Here is a 19,789-nt window from a genome sequence, read left to right as displayed (position 1 = left end):
ATTGATTAAATTCTGTCTTGAGTTTCTGTTCTTTCTTTTAACCACCAGTGGTGCAGTGGGGAAGCATCACCAATATTCTGTAAGTCATTAACATGTCTTGTCTATTTTTTACTGCTGTGCCAGCGACACGTGTCACAACAAGTACATCTCTAAGATAGACACTTTCAACCAGAAATCTGTACACTGTGCAAATTGTAAGAAGTGCACAGCAGAGTGCAGAGACTGTAATGACAAATGGAGCCTGAGATTCACCTTATGGACTAAACTGTAAGCCCTCGTCAATGGAGATTTACCATTCAGACATGGACACTTTGGAACAAGCTGCTGTGATAAGTGTTGACATTAAGATGAGCAATCTCTGCATCCGCCCACTGACCCTGACCTCTGAGGCTTATTGTAATGCATCAGCCTGCTCAGGACATAGATAACAAAATCTGCGTCTTCAGCCACTATTTTCCATTTGTCACTTGGGCCAAAGATATGAAACAACACTGACCTTAAAGATGTTGATTACACTTTGAAGTCACAAAGCTAGGGTGCACTATGTAATTTCCAAACTGAAAGTGGAAGACAAAAGAATTCAATATATGAAAATATATTCAGGCCTTATCACTTATCTAGAGCCACACAGAAAAAAAATGTCAACACTGCATCTTTTGACACCCACAAAGAACAATGTTTACAAAATCCTTTGATTTTCCCCGCAGTTCGCTATGTGTATGTTCACAGTGCCAAATGGCAGTAAATTATTCTCTCACTCTTGCTGCTAATCCTCCTTTTTTCGCCCCCTTTGTCTAATTGTCACCTCACATCAGAGAGAAAGCTGCAATTATTGCACTTCAGTAACTGTTGAGACAACATCACAACAGTCAAGCTTTGGACACCGCTGAGCTGATGGTTAGGCAAGATGGTCTGAGGAGCAGAGCTCTTAAAGTGGAGCATCTCAAAGCTCCACAGCACCTGCTTAATGATAACTTTAGATCACTGCATGAGAGTACTGGAGGGTGTAGACATTTTCATATAAATGTGCCCATAGAGCAGTAAACTCACAGAGCAGTTCCAGGTGTTGGTGCCTAAAGAAACCTGAAATGCCTCCATCAATGCTTAGTGGCCCTGCTGCAGCAGTAACTGTAATGTCATACATTTTTCTTGCTTATGACCACACACACTTTAAAAGTAAGGAGGTACTTTGTTGTAAAAATGGACACTTTGTCATGCAAGATTTCAAAATTATACTTGAATTCAGTTGTATTCATGTTTAAACGGCGACAAATGTGACATACTGTATCAATGAGAAATTGCAAAAATGTATAATAAAAGATAATTCATACTGCAGATGATTTATGCTGACACAAAAGATCCTGAATGCATGCATTCCCCTGGGTTTGTGTTAATAGCAATGGTAATAGTTTCCTAAGTAGCCTGCATTATATTAGTTACGGGAAAAATTACTTTAGTGTCCACAGAAAGCAACACCCGAGAAAGCTCAACGGAATTTTGAACAGAAGTGTTGTGTTGCCATGAAGAAAGTGCAGTTGTTGTTTTGTGTGCGTGCCACTCAGTTGTCATGTGCTAAAGCAACACTTGAGCATACAGCAGCTTGATATTGGTTGTGGCCTCATGCGGGTGAAAAGGTTTATGTTCACATTGTCATTATTTTGACATAACTGCAAGGTCACCTTTACTATTCCCTGTAGAGGCCGCATTGGGTTTATTAGGAGATAGCTGTTGGTGTATATGCAGGCTTGTTTTCAAGCATAGATGAGCGAGGTGGTCACCTAGGGCACCACCAACTGTAGGTGCACCAAAGAGGAAGAAATATTTGAAAATTAATTTCAGATGCTCAGTCTACTTTTAATAGTCCATCTGTGCTATTCAAAGCACAACTTATTCTTTTATGAAGAATAAAATAAAATGCGGCTCACACTGCACTAAATGCCTGAGGGAAGATTCACTATAGCATCATTAAACGGCTGGCTGCCTATTTTGCGGCCTCACAGTTCGTTTGCTCACACTGCTGTAAGTAACCGGAAAACGTATGTTTTATCCAAACATCAAAATGTGATCTACCCTAGGATAAGTTATGGCCTTAATGATACTATATATGTAAGCCTAGTCATTTAGTGGGCTTAATGAAAGACAGTATAAACTTATTTATGTTTACCCTAAAATAAATGGATGGTAACTGTAAGCCCTAGCAAGAAGATTATAGGCAATTTCCGAATTTTAATGGCTATAAATTCAGATGTTTGGGATTGCAGCTGTCACCTTACTGTTAGCCAAAAAAATATATGAAATAAAAAATACTTGTCAGTTTAATTATATGCCAGCAGCAACGGCATTAACAGAGCAAGTGGTCATTTTGCGTGTTGCAGCAACACTTTACAGATTAACATACTAAAGTATTTAACCGAGGTTAATGCACAGGTCAGCCAGTATCTACCTAGACCCTCCGGCCAAAACAGATTCACTCTATAAACGCAATAAAATATTATAGGAATTATATACCACCGGAGATATACACATTATTTTGATTAAAAAAACGTTCGGCGACTACATTATTCACATTAATAAAGTAAAAAACACACAAGGATATAAGTAACCTGGTTGTACTCTCAGGATGATTAAAACTGTTATAAGGCATAACAGGGAGTAGGGTTCATGTAAAGGTACTAATATATTGCTATAAAGTCAGATGATGTGGCCATCAAAGTGCCAAGAAACAGTCCTGGTTGTGCATTTAGTTACTGTGGATCCTTAAATTTGAACAATGACTAAAGAAGCTGTACAGTGTAGCACCACTGGCTCTGAATGCATGAACCGTGCAGCAATAGTTTCCATGGATACCAGTGTTCTTAGAGACATTTGCACAAACACACACGCAAATGAGGGTTCATTTAATATTGCAATTTCAAATGAGGGTTCCAAGAATTCGTAGGATTGACATTTTACACTTAAATGTGCCATACAAATGAAAGTTTTGTCAAATAAAGCTTTGGTTTTGTAAGAAAATCTTTGTTGCTGTGTTTCAACAACCGGTCAATGCAAAAACAAGTTTGGAAGGACGAACTCAATAAACCATTACGATTTTACTTTATTATTACCCCTCTCTTGTGGCATCCCTTGTGTGCCAGCTTTGTAACTAGAACAGCATGAAATATAGATGCTTGAATAAATACATTTATAACCTATGACTCAAAATATTTTGCCCATAAACATTCATTTATTTAACAGCATTAGGACTTTACTTTAAACATTTGGGCAGATTTGTATTATTTGCCTGCAAACGCTGCAGTGCCAAACAACTAAACAAAAAAAGTTTTGTGGATCACTGAATAACCGCACAACCAGATGACGCACAGAGATGACCACCGAGTGATGGCCTCTAGCCATCATCTCTGCACTCATGCATTTTAGAGGAAAGCAGGAAGATGGCCTTTGAACGAGGAATACTGATGTTGTTAAAGTCTTCCGAATTTAAAATGAGCGTGGTGAAGGTTTGACTTTCAGCTTTCACTGTGTCTGCCCAGTACAACGGTGTCTTCCGCGGTGTCTTGTGCTTCTAAAACATGCTGTGGCTGCAGAATCATGCAGTAAAACTCCAAAACGTGTTGTTTAGACTGCCACTATAGAGCTTTAGCCACACAATTGTCATTACAGTTGTCAATTCTGTCGGAAACTTGTTTTGGCTTGTTTTACTTTACAGATGTAAATGTATTTAAATGTTGTAAAATGAGATGCTGGAACATACATGTAGATGCCACATAAACTATACTTTGTAGTTTACTATTCTGTACTCACTGCATTTGGATTCTTTTAAACCAGTACAAATGTATAACACAAGAAAATGTGTTAATAGTGACAGAAACTAAATGAGGCTCGCAGGAGGGTAAGTATCACAGGGCAGTTATTTTCTCTATTATCACTTCAGTGCCATTTGCTCTATTCATTACCTTACTATTACACACACACTCTCTCTCACACACACACACATACACACAGAGCAGCTGTGCATCGCATGATCTCTTTTTATAGACGTATGTTTCAAAGAGAAAACATCAAAGGCTTGCAAATCTGATCCACACATAGAAATTGTTTATTAATGTTTCCTTTGGAAACAAAGATGTCTTTGAATGCACAAAATCAAAGACTAAACAGATTACAGAAGTGAACACAGAATTTACATGCCAGCCAAGCTGAGAGTGGCCGACACACTCCAGAAGATAGAAAACAAGTGGAAGTACAGTAGATGCTAAACTACAGTCTAGGAAGATTTTCAAAAATCTGTGGAGAGACGTGAAATTGGAGGTTGAGAGGATCTGGCAGGATGAATGGGATAAACTGCCCTGTCATTATAGGTTATTCAGTGCTGAGTGATGGGCAAAAATGGCAGTTTTACCCATTCAAAATTAACTCTGAAACATAATAAAATGTGAGAAAAGTGAAGCAGTCTGAATACTTTCTGAAGCCAATTTATATAATTTTCTACATGAGACATATTAATGATTCTAAGAAGTATAATTCCTACTGCATTAATATTACGATTAAGTAATGTTTGTCATATTGCATATAGATGAAATGCTGTAACACTGATATTTAATCTACCCTCATTCCTTAAATTGTTTTCTGTGCATTTGAACCAAACAGCTTAATGACAGCATAATGGTTAATGGTTTCTGAGAGCACAGCATGGTTACAGTTACTAGCAATGAACCCTGTGACTCACATTGAACCAGACATCCCTGTGATCAGCTGGAGGAACCCTGATCCTGAATCACCATGCTTGCGTGACCTCTTGCATAATCCAATCATTGGTTGATTTTCTATAGGGCTGCAATGACAGATGCACCCTGTGAGCCAAATAAGCTTCAATTCAGTGTTTTAGGGCACAATCATTATTAAGTGGTGGTAGTCTATTCAATTTTTGTTATGCCATTCATTTATTTGTTGACATAATTCAAATTTTGAAAAAATAGATTCATATGATAAAATCCTACCTTAGGCTTTGTGAATGATGGAATATTGAATAATATGTCTATTGATGTAAGAATGACAAAAGACTACTGACTGTAATTAAGATATAATTTACCACCAAGCTGAACATTTTATAATCAGAGATGTGCCCTTTAACACTTGTAACTGCCCCTCACACGGATGTCACCATGTTTTAAATGCACCCCGAGGGCAATTTTACATCATTGCAGCAAGGTGGAAACATTAGCAAGTCATCAAAAAGAAAGATTTCCACCTTCAAGAATTAAAATGTAAGACCTGACTGTGATTCATATTTGAAAGCTTGACATCACACTGTGTGTGTACAGTTTGTAATTAAGTGATCCCACTTGACATGTGAGTGATGTGCTTTCTCAGAGCATCATCTGCATATTTGCTTTCATTTTTCAATTATACTGTAGCCTGTTTTGTTTTGGGGCCTATGTGCAAAATGGTAAATTACAAACTAGCGATGTCAGAGAATACAAAATCACCAGCCCCACTGTAAGCTTTTACCTGAGGCTATACTAAAAAAGTGCAGGTTTGGGAGGCCTGGACTAGCTGTAATGGTACAGTATTGATTCAGTAATCCAAAGCCATCTCCCAAGCGCTTCTGATTTATCTGTCACATTTCATTATGACTCCTGTGCTGTGAAGCTCTTCCTCTTTAATACAATACTGCAGAGAGCATCTAACCATCTGATGTGTCTGCTGTATTGGCTGAATGGATATGACTCCCTGCAGCAGACTTTCACTAATTTGGAGGAGTGTGATTTGCTCATTTTACTGTTTTTAAAGAGCTCCCACTGACACAGCCATTGAGACTTCAAGTAGACTGTGAGAAAATGAACAATTAATGATTATTTAAGGAAAGAGTGTGTTTATTATGCTGCTCAACTATACTATCTACAATATTCTGTAGACTGGCAGAAGTTGTAGTTCTTTGTTTGGTTGTGTGCACATATGGCAATAGGACGACAGTAGTTACTGGACTGATGCTATCTTGAAAAAAGACTGTTAAAAAAATCACATTTATGACTCCAAATCAATTTCAGGACCAACTATCTACACAGTTTTTTTAAAAGCGATTGATTGTAAATCATATGTTCCGGCGATATTAACCCATCTGCACTGGTTGCTATAGTTATGTCTTACTAGTGTGTAGGTATGTTAATAGGTGGTCCACCTTCAGACCACCATGCTGTAGGCATGGAATAAAAAATGATGAGGAATAAAAAAAACTATGTCTTAATGCCATGTAATCATAGTGCAGAGCTCTGCCACTTCACCATCCAGCATGAGTGACAGATGAGTTTAAGATGTGGAGCAAAACTGGCGGGCTAGCACAGCTGTGAAATTGACATCATTGGGTATTGATTGCCAATGTTTTAAAGGAAATGTGAGTCTAAAAAGGACAGTGCGACACACACAGTACAGAAATTCTTCTGATTTCAGTGCTGAATGTTATTTAGATTCTTATTTGTAAATGACATTTCCATATATTAAGATTCTTAATGGAGCATTATTTAATTCTTTGCCGGCACTTCTTATTCTTATTTAACTGTGATGAACTATCAAAAGTACTACTGCCAGAGTCATTACTCTGAATTTCCCATTAAGGACAGAGAGCTGTAGAAGCTTACAATCTGGCACGAGAGTATTGCAGAGTGATAATTTCTAAATCTCTGTTATGTTACGTAACACTTTGCCTCACAGTGAGAGGAGCTAAATAACCACAGTGCTCCATGGACACATACCAGCAGCACAAACGAATGTCAGCTGGCTTCGTTAGCAGCTGTCTTTACTAACATATACCATGATGCATCTGGCATCGAGCATTTGAAGGACTTTGTCAAGATTTTGAAGATACATTTTGTAATGTGAAAAAAACACACAGTTTGGCACTTGATAAACAAAGGTATTCTTTCACGAGCAGATGTAGTACAACTGAGGCACTTGCATTTAGTCCTGTAGAATGAAAAATGATAATGATAAAAAAAATGCACATATTGGATCAGGTAGACAGACGAATGAAATGCTGGAAAGAAACTTTGAATTTCACATGACTGTGCTATGCTAGTGGATTGAGGCAGAACAAATTACTGACAAATAATAGCAGCTGTTTAGATTTTTTTATTTATTATTATCATTAGAACAATTTAATTTTACTCAGTTTTTTGATAATACCAATGCTGTCAAGTGCTATATATGATGTATTTTGTATTTTTTATTTTATTTTTTTTGCCTGAATCGTGTACAATGTTAGGGTAAAGTGTAAGGTCTAAATTGGAGAATCTGGAATCAAAGTAAAAAATATGTGAATCTTTGAGCGCTATTCACTTTAAGCTCATGCCCTTGACGAGAAAACTGCTTTCCAGAGTAAATGCTTAAAATAGTAGTTGTCTGTGCTTAAGGTAAAATAGATTTTATATTGAATGTATGAATCTTCTACTGTATATAGCTGTTCTTGATAAATCCTAAAGCTTGAAAATACAGTTTTGACTTCTTTGACTTCTTTGTATTGAAAATCTAAACGTCTCTCAGGAATGTGCACACTGCATGGTGGTGTTTGCAATGATGATGTAAGTGTTTATGCTGCCCTAGATCATAGTACTGTATAGCATGTAAGTTTAACGACAGCAGCCATTACAGCTACTGTACATGAGGGCACTTGCGATATACACTGCAGAGGGACCGCAAGTGAGGACAGCTACAGAAGCCCTTGAGAAAAAGAAAATTTGGATTTTGCCTCCACTTATACCACACAGACAGTATCTTTGAGTGACAGACTCATTTGCCAGGTTTTGTGGGCGGATGTTTATGCAAATGCCTCTCCTCTGTGGGCTGGAATAGCCATCCAGTGACAGGCCAAAACTAACTGGGTTGAAATGCAGGAACATGCAACTGAGAGGCTGAAAGCAGTGCTTAATTTACATTAACATCTCTGGCAGTGCGTAACAAGGGCTTGATAAAAAATTTACCACGTTAAACTAGCCCACACAAAAGTTAGAAGTAAATTTTGTTTTAGCTTATTTAAAGAAATGACAAGAAATCTTCAAGACATATGACAGTGTTTATCCTCGCTAAGAGCTTCAAAGACTCACCCTCGCTTCAGAACTGTAGGGCAGAGCTGGAACAGACTCATGAGAATGTTCATGTTTTCTTAGAAGTATGAATAGTGAAGTTGCTGAGGCCCAGTCTGAAGGATGTTGCATTCTAAATTAATTTGTCATATCAGAATCACAATTGCTGTTGTCCAATTTTACAGTGAGCTGAATTGCTCTATTCCGCTGTGAAGAAAAGATGCCAAACCATAATTTCACACTCAGTTCTAGCTGGATAAAATGGAAACAAGTTCACAGTGTTCCCTGCTTTTCTCCCGAGTGAGGCTGAAAGAATATTTTATTTTTTATGGCAGGGAATCAGAAATGATTGTTAGCATTGAATTATGCACATAATGGCCATAAACAAATCTAATTTGGATAATAAGAAGATGAGACAGTCTCCTTCATAGACTTGTTATATTTGCATTCATAAAGAAACCTTTTTGAAGTTAAAGGAAAGAGCACAGTGGTGGCTATTCCTTTGATTTATAAGGTCCACTTATCTTTATCTCATTAATTGCAAAATAGAGACTGGATGCAAGAGATGCAATTACACAAGGAAATGGTTCATGATAAGTATGCAATGCTAGTGTGGTGATGAAACAAACTGTAGCAAACTGTATGGAGCCTTTGCCAAAGAACCACATCAGCTTCACCCATGCATGCACCATAGCAAACATAATGCAGCAGTAGTGTGCTAGATGATTAGAGGTAAAATTGTATTTTCTGCAGTGGAAAATCAAACATATTTAACTTAAAGTGCTTCAGCTAAAACGCCTATATTGAAAATTATTCTGTGGCATAATGTCACAATTCACGTGGCCATGCGTGTTTACAGCCGTGTTCTGTCTAAAATGTGTCTCGCTTCAAAGTTCACCTAATATGACTTGTGACACTTTGCACTGGTTGCACTGGGCCACATCAGGTCTGAATGTAACCAAAATTACTCCAATTTCAAAATAAATGTTGCCACCTTTTGAACCTTCTGACCAACAATGGACGGCCATAATGCACCGGCTTCTTATCCACGTCTAAAGAATAAATCAAAAACACAGTTCACGTTAAGTAGTGTCTGACTTTGAATTTAAGTGTTTTACACTGTATGATGAGTACACATCAGTATCACCAGGCTCTCTGGTTACCATAAAATGCACCCTGACATAATGCTCACATGAGTTTCTACAAAGCCACAGTATTTCCTAAACTTCAACTAAAGGTTTGGTGAGTGACTGTAAAAAAAAAAATCTCTGTGTGTGAATAGTGCAAACAAAAGGTCAGTTTCTTAATGTGAAATGGAAAAGAATTTGTTTTTTTTTTTCGCAGCCTTTGTGTGTGGTGTTTGCACGTTCTCCCTCCAGATGTGTGGGATTTCTCCAGGTACTCCGGTTTACTTCCACAGTCCAAAGACATGCATATTAGGTTAATTGGTGGCTCCAAATTGCCCATAGGTGTGAGTGGGAATGGTTGTCTGTCTGTGTGTGTGCGTCTCTCTGTGATGGCCTAATGACAGCTGGGATAGGCTCCGGCCCCCTGCACCTACTGCGAAATTATAAAAAAGAGAAATCTGGACAGATCTCAAAGCAAATATTAAATAGGCAGCACTACTTAAAAAACAGGATTCTGTTATAAAAATGGCTGCAAGCAATGAAACAGCCATATAGGCCGAACTCATTTAAGATGAACTGAGACAAAATGGTACATAATCAGGTTTATCATTTGATGTGATGTCATTGTACTATTTTTAGTAAAAGATAAGTTTTAAATAAATTGGATTAATTGCCTTTCAATTATTGTGCCCCAACATTATTTTGCAAGGACAGACTACATAGTATGTAGAAGTATTAGATTCGAAAAAAAAAATATGGGAATATGTAAATTAAAAGAAACAGACAGCAGATACTTACATGTAACTGACTGCATGTCTTTGCTTTTTCTCTTTCCAAAAATATATAAAATTACTCTCAGTTGAACATTTTAAAAATGCAAAGTGGTGTCGATTTGTTGCTTTGTGTTACATTTGTTTAATCCACAAAAAACTGAAAGACTTGAGTGAAACCTTGAATTCTAAACGGGCAAATCTGTGGTCTTTCAAGTAGAATTTCTGAGTAGTTGTGGGAATGTGGATATAGTGGCACACTTGTCTACCACCATTTGGAATTTACAACAAGAAACCTGGGTACAAGTGGAATACATTTGCTAATAAATCAGACTTGTGTTTTGAGGACTTGAGGTTTGTCTGCCTCACATCCGAGAATTAAATTGCAGTTCTCACTGTAATGTGACATTATTGTCCTTATCAACTTGTTATTCACAAATTTGATCACAAATGTTACTGTAGTTAAAACGGTGGGCTTGTCACCTCCAAGACACAACAACATTGATGGAGATGGGCACTGAGGTGATGCTCTAATTCGTAAAATGTAGGTTAGAGCTTTTCTGGACACTTTCACATACTTTTTTCTGATGTAATTGTCAGTAGTGAACTGTAACTACTGCAAGCACATTTACTGAAGTCCTGTTTCCGAGTATAAAATTTAGCTCCATGTCATTATTTAGCAGTGAGTATATTTAAAAATAAGAGAGAATGTTCAAAATGTGTTTGTTTTTAAACTACCTTTTTACATTTTAGGCACAATTTATGATTATTTATTAATGCAGTTAATTTGTATAAAGTATGCAGTCATAGTTTGTTATACTGTGTTATTTTCTAGTCTCATAACCAAAAATAATGTCCACATTCTTTACATCCTTTTCCAGCTTTTTCCTCCAGACGTCCTGCATTTCATCGCATCGTGTCTGCAGTTCAGCTGTGACAGCACAAGGCTTTAATTTACTTGGAGGCAGTTAGCAGTTAGCAGTCTGGGTACTGGAGAGTTATCACTCTGACTTCCAATTGCCATGCTGCTGAAGCACAGCCTCAAGACTGAGATCACAAATCCATGTCAAATGAACAACAGGATTCACAGCTGATCTACATCCACCCCACTGGCAGGTTATCATCGTTAACATCACAGCCAAGCCTGGTAAGAAAAAGCACTCAGCACTGGTGCTTTAAAATGATTAACTGAAACTTTTTAGCAATTATTTAATTTGTTTAAAGCCCACGTGTTTTTTTGTTTTATATCAGGTGGAGAGTTATCTGGCAAGAACTCCAATCACCCTCACAGCTATCATCAGGTTTACATTCTTATCTTACTTGAATTGTGCAAAGAAATATGTAAATCCAGATTTCCGGGAAACAACCATAACTAACCTAATATTGACTAAAGAAATTCCAATGTTGGATGACATATGTTGTTTTAAAAGGGCTAATAGGGGGAAAAAAAAAATCAAGTCTCATGTGGGCAACCCCACTTTATTGTGTCGTAAATGTGCATGGTTGGAAAACTGAGACCTTTGCGGTTCCAAAGAGCCCATTTGCATCCATGTGTGACAGTGTTAGTGGTTAAAACATAACTTTAAACATGGCAACCGTTTTTGTGGTTTTATATCACTGTATAAAAAGACTGAGAAATCACCTCAGAGCCTCATGAAGTTTTATATTCAGAAACAGTGACCTGGGCCATTTGAAGACTATACAGTTTATATATGTATATTTTTAGCCACACACAGAAAAGAACTTCTCACTCACCTCCAGACTCCATTATTTTTTTCCTAACAATCACAGCGTTGTAGATCTTGAAGTAAAATCCGGTGTAACATTTTAACTAATTTTAGCAGTTTTCTATATATTTTTCACAAAATTTACTTGAACTTACCTAAAACTGTGTAATTGATTGCAGCATAAAACATATTTGTTCCACACGCTGCGCCATCCTTTTCTGAATAGGCGAAATTTAATATGCAGCTCGGCAGTTCGTTTTTGAAGAAGATGGCCGGCGCTTTCACACTGATTCTTCAGGGTCTTACAGTCTATCACGCTTTTTTGTTGACCTTGTCATCCCCTAACAACTTTCTTTAGCATTTCCATCTCAACACAGCTGCCTCAGGAGGTTGAATACAGAAGAATGAACACAGAGGACACAGCTAGAACCAGCTAAAAATCCGAGGGCTGCACATAGTAAAAATATTTACAGCGGGTTAAAACTCCTAAAATTGGCAACAATTTTGCCTGGGAATTTTCGGGGGAGTTGGGACATGGGGTATTTAAGATATTTACTGTAGTTAAAGACAAATAATACATGATTAAACAAACAGATTCTACACTGTTGAGCTAAGCTCTCTCCTTCACTGAATTGGAACTAAAATGGCCTCCAAGTGTACTGAACAATGGGGGTGAGCATAATGCAGTGTGACTACTGAGTGACTTGACTGAGATCCAAAGGGAATAAAAGGCCTCACTATGTGAGGCAGCACGGCTGAGCTGCTGCAGTGCTCAGGACTTTGGCAGGTGACAGTGCATTAGAACGCTTCACACACATTTCATTTGCCAATAAAATCCTATTGCCATTTTGTACATGGCACATGGTCTGCGTCGTCAGATACTGTAATGATCACGTAAGCATCTGCCAGTGCTCAAAAAAGCAGCTGCATATTTATTAGACCTTTGAAAAAACCTTTGCAACAGAAGTTTCTTCTTCTTCAGCAGTAGTTGATTCAAATCAGCCTTATTAAAGTCAGAAAATCTAAATAAAGAAGTGATATGATTTATACCTACTACAAGTAAGAATCTAATCAGTGTTCAGAAGTGTGAACAATTTGCTCTCAAGTGGAAAACCGTGGATCAGGACTCAAATCTGTGATGTCATCGTTGTTACTAACAATATGGGTTCATACAATATTCATTTGAATATTTTGCATACTTATGAGCGTCAGCCCTTTTGTAACCTTATTGGATTTGAAACAAATTAGAAACCCTTGTATCCAGAAAGCATCATACTGTCACTGTCACTTTCATCATCTTTTCCCACTATTACTTATAAGCCAGTGACAACACGAAAATAGAACGTTGGGAAAGAGTGAGTCAGTTATATGAGCTGAAATTTCTGACTGAATCAAAAATAAAATAATAAGTCCGTTTTGAAACGTGACAATAATTTAGGGAACAGGCAATTACCATGAATCTCAACAGACAGTTTTCACATAATGGTGAGGAACTGTGGCAGCAACACCTGGGAGAACAGGCAACAACAAAATTCCCTAAACAATCTGACTCCTTGACCCTGATCTTGAAAACTGGCAGGTTCCAACCAAATGAGACAAAGAGTGGGGCACTTTTCCTCAGCCAAGGGCAGACTAGTAGACTGAGCCATAAACAAGACAATGCCTCATGATGTTTGTTTCCCGGAGCCAAGTACAATTTGTGGATGATTTGAACTGTGCACAATGTGAATTTGAGGATTTTAAGCTTGCATACATGTAAACACCAGCATCTGCAACAAACTGGACAAGGAAACATGTCTGGTTGTACTTGATATCTGGCTACTGAATGGCTCTTTACACATTTGAGATTCAACTATTTTAAAATACATGCATCAGGGATATTTGTGTAGTAGTGTAGAGAATATGTAAAACTCACACTAGCTGGAGCCTATCCCAGCATTCATTGGATTGAAAGCAAGAAAACACCCATGACACATCTCCAGGACACAGAGCTAACGCAGTCAGTCACTCATTCACCTATGGGCAGCTCAGAGTCATCAGCCCACTTGACTTGCATGTGTGGGATGTCGGAGGAAATCCACACGAACACACGACATGTAAAAAAGGATCGAGAATAAAATCCGTCTAACTGTGCCACTGCACCACTGTGCTGCCTCCTTTTACAACTTTTATTCATGAAATGGGAGAATGTGATAAAAATAAAACTGCATAAATGAGTCATACGCGTAGTACATCTGGTTGAGGATTTCATTGTGTCACGGTGGTTTTCAAAATGCCACAGTATGAAGGAATGCGGTCTGTCCTTTGTCTTTATAATCACCTTAAATAGTTAAGAGCCTTAACCTTTAAAATGTTGTCATCCTGTGTCTCTGTGAAACACCGGCGGGGCATTTCGGTGGCGTGGCTGGAGTGTACAACCTCCAGCCTCACTTTTCTTTGATGTGCTCTGAAGCCATCCTCTACCAGGAACTGAAGAGATCAAAGACAAGCGTTTTTATCAAATGGAGCCCTTGTCGACTGTTTGTAATGCTTTATTCTTCATCAGGAACACCCACTCTGTCACCATGATGCCACAGGAGACACAGTGCTCTTTTAAACCCAGTGGTGATCTCCCCGTTATCCAGATGAAAACGGATTTATTCAAACCTCCCATCAACTGACCCTATAAATAGAAGCTTGTAGAAAATCTTCTGCGAGAAAAAAAAAAAAAAAAAAAAAAAAGCTTTGCTCTTAAGCTGTTATTAACTTGCTGATAAAAAAAAATGTCAAATGTTATTTTGGAGCAGAGAATTTCCTGTGAAAATATGCACAATACTTCCCAGTGATACTTGTGCTGTGAACAGACGATTCATGAAATGATAAAATTATTTGACTAAAATACACAAAGCTGAGTCATACTCTCTGATGTTGCCGCACATGCTGCTTGACTGCAGGATGAGTTATATTGGCAATCTGCACCAGAGACTGTATGCATTATTGCTTGAGGGCTCTAGTTGAAAGGGTAGGTGAACCATACTCATAAGGAGTTTATCATTCAACTAGATGGAGACTGGCTGCCTAATATATCGCTGGAATTCAGAGCAAGAATACTGTAACTCTTACAAAAGCATGGTGAAGACTTCTAGTTCTAGAAAAATCCTGCGTTAGTGTGCAGCATGTAGCAACACACAGCAAAAGTCAAGCAAACAGCTGAATTGCTGCAATCGATGTTCACCTGTTCCTCTTGATTACAAAACTGCCACCTGTTCTCCAGGGTGCTTTTATAGCGACTGTTATTTTGGTAACTGCCACGAGGGAGATGGTTCCATAACGCTCTTGCTATCATTATCCCCCCCCCTCCTCAAAAAACGAATAAATCTAAAGGTTGACTCATTATTTTTGGTTCAGTGTGCTGTGATGAATGCCCCTCCTTTTATGTCTCACGGTAAACGCACCTCACCTTTAAAGAATGTAGCATATTCCTCTGGGCTTTTTCCTGTGCTATCAGTTAAAATGCAAGCAGCTATGTGTCAAGAAGGCCTCCCTTAGCAATTCAAAGAGCTGCACAAATGTGTTAACTACAAAAAGTCCCCTTGCTACCTGCTGACACTAATGAACAAAATCATTACGACCTTATCAGGAGCGTTTACTATTTAATGTTCATTCAGCTGTCTACCTGTGAATGTGTGTGGGTGTGCAGTGTAGGTGCTTTATGTATGTATTTATGCATATGTGTGAATACAAGCTGCAAGCAGAGCTACCCAGAATGCCAGCTTCCTTTGTAAGCTTTTGACTGTATGTTAATTATTGCTCAACATGGAGTGGAAACACGTTGCATTGCTCTATGGCAACACTGGACAAGCCTCCCTGTATAAAAAACACAGCTTTTAAAACACAACAGAATACGCTTTTATTCACTCATCCTAATCTAAATGAATATAATTATTCATTTCTACAAATTCAACTTATCACTCTTGAATCTTGCTCTCAACTTTTAAATGTTGCATTGCATTGGCAATGGGATCCAATATGCCACAGCTGCATCCATGATTCCAAATGCTTCATGTGACACATAGATGTCAAAAAAATAAACAAACAAGGTTATGCGTCCATATGGACCACTGTCGGTCTTTGTATGGATGACATTGACATAAATGTATAAACACACAAAAAATATATCTTCGGATTTGCAGCCATTTTAACTCTGTGCTGATGTGCACAAAAACAGCCATTTTAAATTCATAGCAACGAACATTGTGAATTCAATCCAACCAAATGAAAAAAGACCCCCCCCTTTGGGTGGTTTGGTTTGTGCTGGTGTGGTCTTTACTACACCCAACTCCTCTGGCAGGCTTGTTGTCGAAGTTGATAATTTTCTGAGTCAACGGCTGTCTATATATCTATGTGTGCTCTTTGTTTCATGGGCCATCATACTTCAAACATGCAATAAGGGCAGAGAAGGGAGTGACTGACATGCACATTAGACTGACATGACACTATCTTATCTATGCATACAGTAGTCCATTAAGCCTACATCTATTTCAGCATAAGGGAGGAAGGTGACAGGATACTCACCTTCTTTAGGAGGCCGCTTCACTTCTGCACTCAGATTGCAGACCTGCCCAGCTTGTAGTTGGGGTGACAAGCAACCCTCTGTTTGTGGATTTAGAGGTAAAACCACGTTGTTGAGCATGAGCATGCTCTCTGATTCTCCATCGCCTAAATGCTGAGGACATGTGCATTTTGTGTACACAATCCCACATGTCTCCACTGTCCCTTTCTCTAGTTTCAGGCAGTTTTCCAACCACGTACAAAGCACTTGACACCCAAACTGACTGGGGCTCGCCTTATTCAACACCAGAAACTCCACAATAGACTTGTCCTCTTCATCCAGCTTCTGTGGCGTCAATCCATTATAATCATAAGGGAAAACTCTCCGTAGTTGAACAAAATTCTTGTCGTACAGCAAAAATACATAAAAATTCTTCGAATCACAAAGGTACACTATAGACTCATTGACTTTCAGCAATTCATTGATCTTTTCATGTGAGTAATGATCAAACTGATAAGCAAGCAAAGAATATTCAGAGCAGCTCAAGTCTCGCTTGTATAGCTTCAGGTAGATGCTGTATTTGGTAGGGTCTGGGTTCTCCAGCGTCCATGTACAGTTTGTATAGTTCTTAGGAAACATTTCAGTCACTGAATATGATCCATAAATGACCCCCTTCACCAGAGTGGAACACCAATAATCTTGGGCACCAGTTAATCCAAACATAACCAGAAGATAGGTGGAAAATATATAAATCAACAGGTTTCGAACAGCCTTCATCCTATGTCATTTGGCCTGTGAAGAGAGATCAAGAGAATTACACAGCGGAACATAAAAGCAGAAGGCACATGAAACATGATATATGATATCTATCGATTCTGATTGATGTGGCTCACACATTTCCTACCAAGTCCTGCCATGAAAATGAAAAAAGACACATTAACCCCAGCAACGTGTCTTTTGCATCTCCATCCTGCCTCTTTCATTACTAGACTTTGTGCAAACATTGCCACCTTGTGGTTGCTTCTGCCATTATTAATTCATTTATTTATCTTACTGGGGGGGTGCTGGGTACAATAGTGTGAGTCATTTAGAAACTATTAATTGGCTCGTGTTTGGTGTGGCACAATCCCTGGAGATATTCAAATATAGCTGTTTACAATATCTAACATCAAAAGAAAAACTGTGAAAGCCGTAATCCAAGTGAGCGCGGTCCTCACAAGCTGTGGGATGCAGCTGCTCATTTTACGCAGTAACCAGGATCTTTTCAAATCAAGCTGTTTTCTTCGTGATTTAGTCAGTTTCCGCACACGACAGTGAGTGAGATAATACAAGGAGGACAAAGTCACTGACTAGAAATCTCATTCTGTGTCAGCCCGGTCACTATTGGCTTCTCCCCTTCTGCGAGCTTTCGGTCCGCCACCCGCACTGCATGTCTCCAAAATTCAGGGCTTGACATTTTTTGACAATGCAATTTGATAAAGAGCCAGCGTGTTTGTGAGTGTGTCTGTGTGCGCGCGTCTGAGTGTGTCTGTGTTGTTTCAGCTTGCATGCGTGTGCGCTCCTAAGTGTGTTTGTATGAGGAAGAGAGAGAGAGAAAGAGAGAGAGAGAGAGGGAGAGAGAGAGAGAGAGAATGCAATGCGATGTCCTGATTGCTTTAATCCTACAGGCAATGCAGCTGTGAGCAGTGTCACAGCACAACGTGCATGTGTGTGTTTGTGTGTGTGTGTGTGTGTGTGTGTGTGTAGGCGTTGAAATTTCAACTAGGCTATATATACCAGAGTCCAGAGAATAGACACATTTGCACTTATGTCTCAGACTACTTCCGTCTGAAGGATAAAACCTTCCCCGTCACACTACATTAGGATAATATGTGTTACATAAGGATTTGTGGAAGCAAAACGTTGAGTGAAATCAGATTCCAGTCGCAATAAATCCATACGACTCCCCATCCTTCCGCAATATTGCATGGTCAAGGCTACACGCAAATCTGTATTCTGGAGACGAGACATCGGTCGTCAAGAGACGCTGATTTTTTCATTGCCGGGGCTTATAAGAGCAATTTTGTCTCGAGAGGAAATCTGAATATGGAGACGCGAGCTCCATCTCACGCAGTGTCACTTCGACGCTCGGCACTTTAAAGTGATTTTTGCCTCTGAAGAGGGAGATGAGCTCTTTGAAATGATCTGTTAAGCGCCCTGGACTAATGTGAGCGGATGAAAGCTCCAAAGCCAACGCGATGAATAGACAGGACACATATTTAACAGGGGGAGGCTAAACTTTAACTGATGGATGACATATGAAAATGAGCTTTTCGGGGCTTCATGTAATATCGGTAAAAGTAACAATAACAATAAATAACAATCTTACCTTACACTGCGGAGCTATGGCTATTTTTCCAACATACTTGACCACATCCTTTATAAATAAATTCTGCAGCCCTCCGGTGAATCAATACTCCCCATTCCCGACGATACAAGTCCGGCGCAACAAGATGGTTCAATGGATGAAAATAAAATGCGTTACACTCCGGTCTGCCCGATCATATCCCCCTGTCTTCTTCCTCTTCTGGGTTTTTCCCATCAAAACGGAGCGCAACAACACACGACAGTCACCGAGAAAGACACAGAGAAAGGGAAAGAGAGACAGAGAGAGAGAGAGAGAGATAGGGAGAAAGAAGGAGAGAGAGACAGAGACAGAAATTCTTGGAGTGATGAGAAGAGAGCAATTCTTTACAGAATTACCATAAAATTAATTCGGCAGACTCCACGTCTCTATTTCCCACCGTTATGTTTTCTCCAGCAAGTCTCGCGCCCCCCCTCTGGAAAAAAAAGGGGGGGAGAAAAAAAGATCCGTAGTGGGTGGACGTGAGATGTTGGGGAGCCAGTGAGTTACAGCAGAGAGAGAAATAGACGCGCTTTGCTCGGTGCTTGCAGAGCTCCGGGAGCAGGCTGCAATATCACGTCACACACTCAGCCGCTAAGATTAAGCACGTACGTACGCTTCTTACTGCCGCTGCGTCTGGCACCACCACCACTTTCTTTCTTCCCTGCCCTCCTCCTCCCATTTTCCCTTTTTTTTCCTTCTTCTTCTCATACAGCCTCCCCTTAATTTGAGTCAAAAGGGTTTCCCCCATGAACTGGACCCTCTCAGTTGTGCTCAGACAACGCCGGGCTTTGCTGCTGCAGCGTTCTCCCAAAAAGGAATATTTCATGGACTTTCTTTTTCTTATTTTTATTTTTTATTTTTTAGGGGACTGGGGAGTGCGTGAGAATAACATGATGATAAATTGAACGTGCGCGCTCTAATAGTGGGACCTGCAAGCTGGCTGGTAGCGCTTGGTAATTTCCCCCCCTTCTCCTCTGACGGATGACAGCCGCTGTTATTTTGATTTCTTCCCTGGTTGGTGGTGTTCAGCACGCCGCACGCCCTCCTGTTCGCTGCCTCCACGCTGCTGGAAGAACAAACGCTTATGGGGCAACTTGTGCTGTCTTTGGAAAGTTGTTCCGGGTAGCCTTGTACCTTACAGGTGCATATCATACTTGCTGTCTTTTTTTTTTT

At 39.3% G+C, this 19,789-nt stretch overlaps 1 protein-coding gene across 11 annotated transcripts in view; it reads right to left on the bottom strand.

The window, feature by feature from the left end:
- adgrb3 (adhesion G protein-coupled receptor B3) overlaps positions 1-19,414 on the bottom strand; it is a 107,541-nt gene extending 88,127 nt beyond the window's left edge. For 4 of the 11 annotated variants that reach the window (XM_067522899.1, XM_067522927.1, XM_067522906.1 and 1 more), the window contains exons 1-2: positions 18,599-19,411; positions 16,254-17,022 (exon numbers count right to left, since the gene is read on the bottom strand). In XM_067522899.1, coding sequence (XP_067379000.1) covers positions 16,254-17,007 — 754 coding nt within the window. In that variant the 5' untranslated portion in view covers positions 17,008-17,022; positions 18,599-19,411. Of the gene's footprint in view, positions 1-16,253; positions 17,023-18,598 lie in introns of all 11 variants that reach the window. The other 7 variants (XM_067522917.1, XM_067522949.1, XM_067522962.1 and 4 more) reach the window with 3 other exon arrangements.
- Positions 19,415-19,789: the final 375 nt, after the last annotated feature.

Source organism: Channa argus, chromosome 1 (genome assembly GCF_033026475.1).
Source record: "Channa argus isolate prfri chromosome 1, Channa argus male v1.0, whole genome shotgun sequence".
Taxonomy (NCBI): Eukaryota; Metazoa; Chordata; class Actinopteri; order Anabantiformes; family Channidae; genus Channa; species Channa argus.
This window is presented reverse-complemented; position numbering and strand designations above follow the sequence as displayed.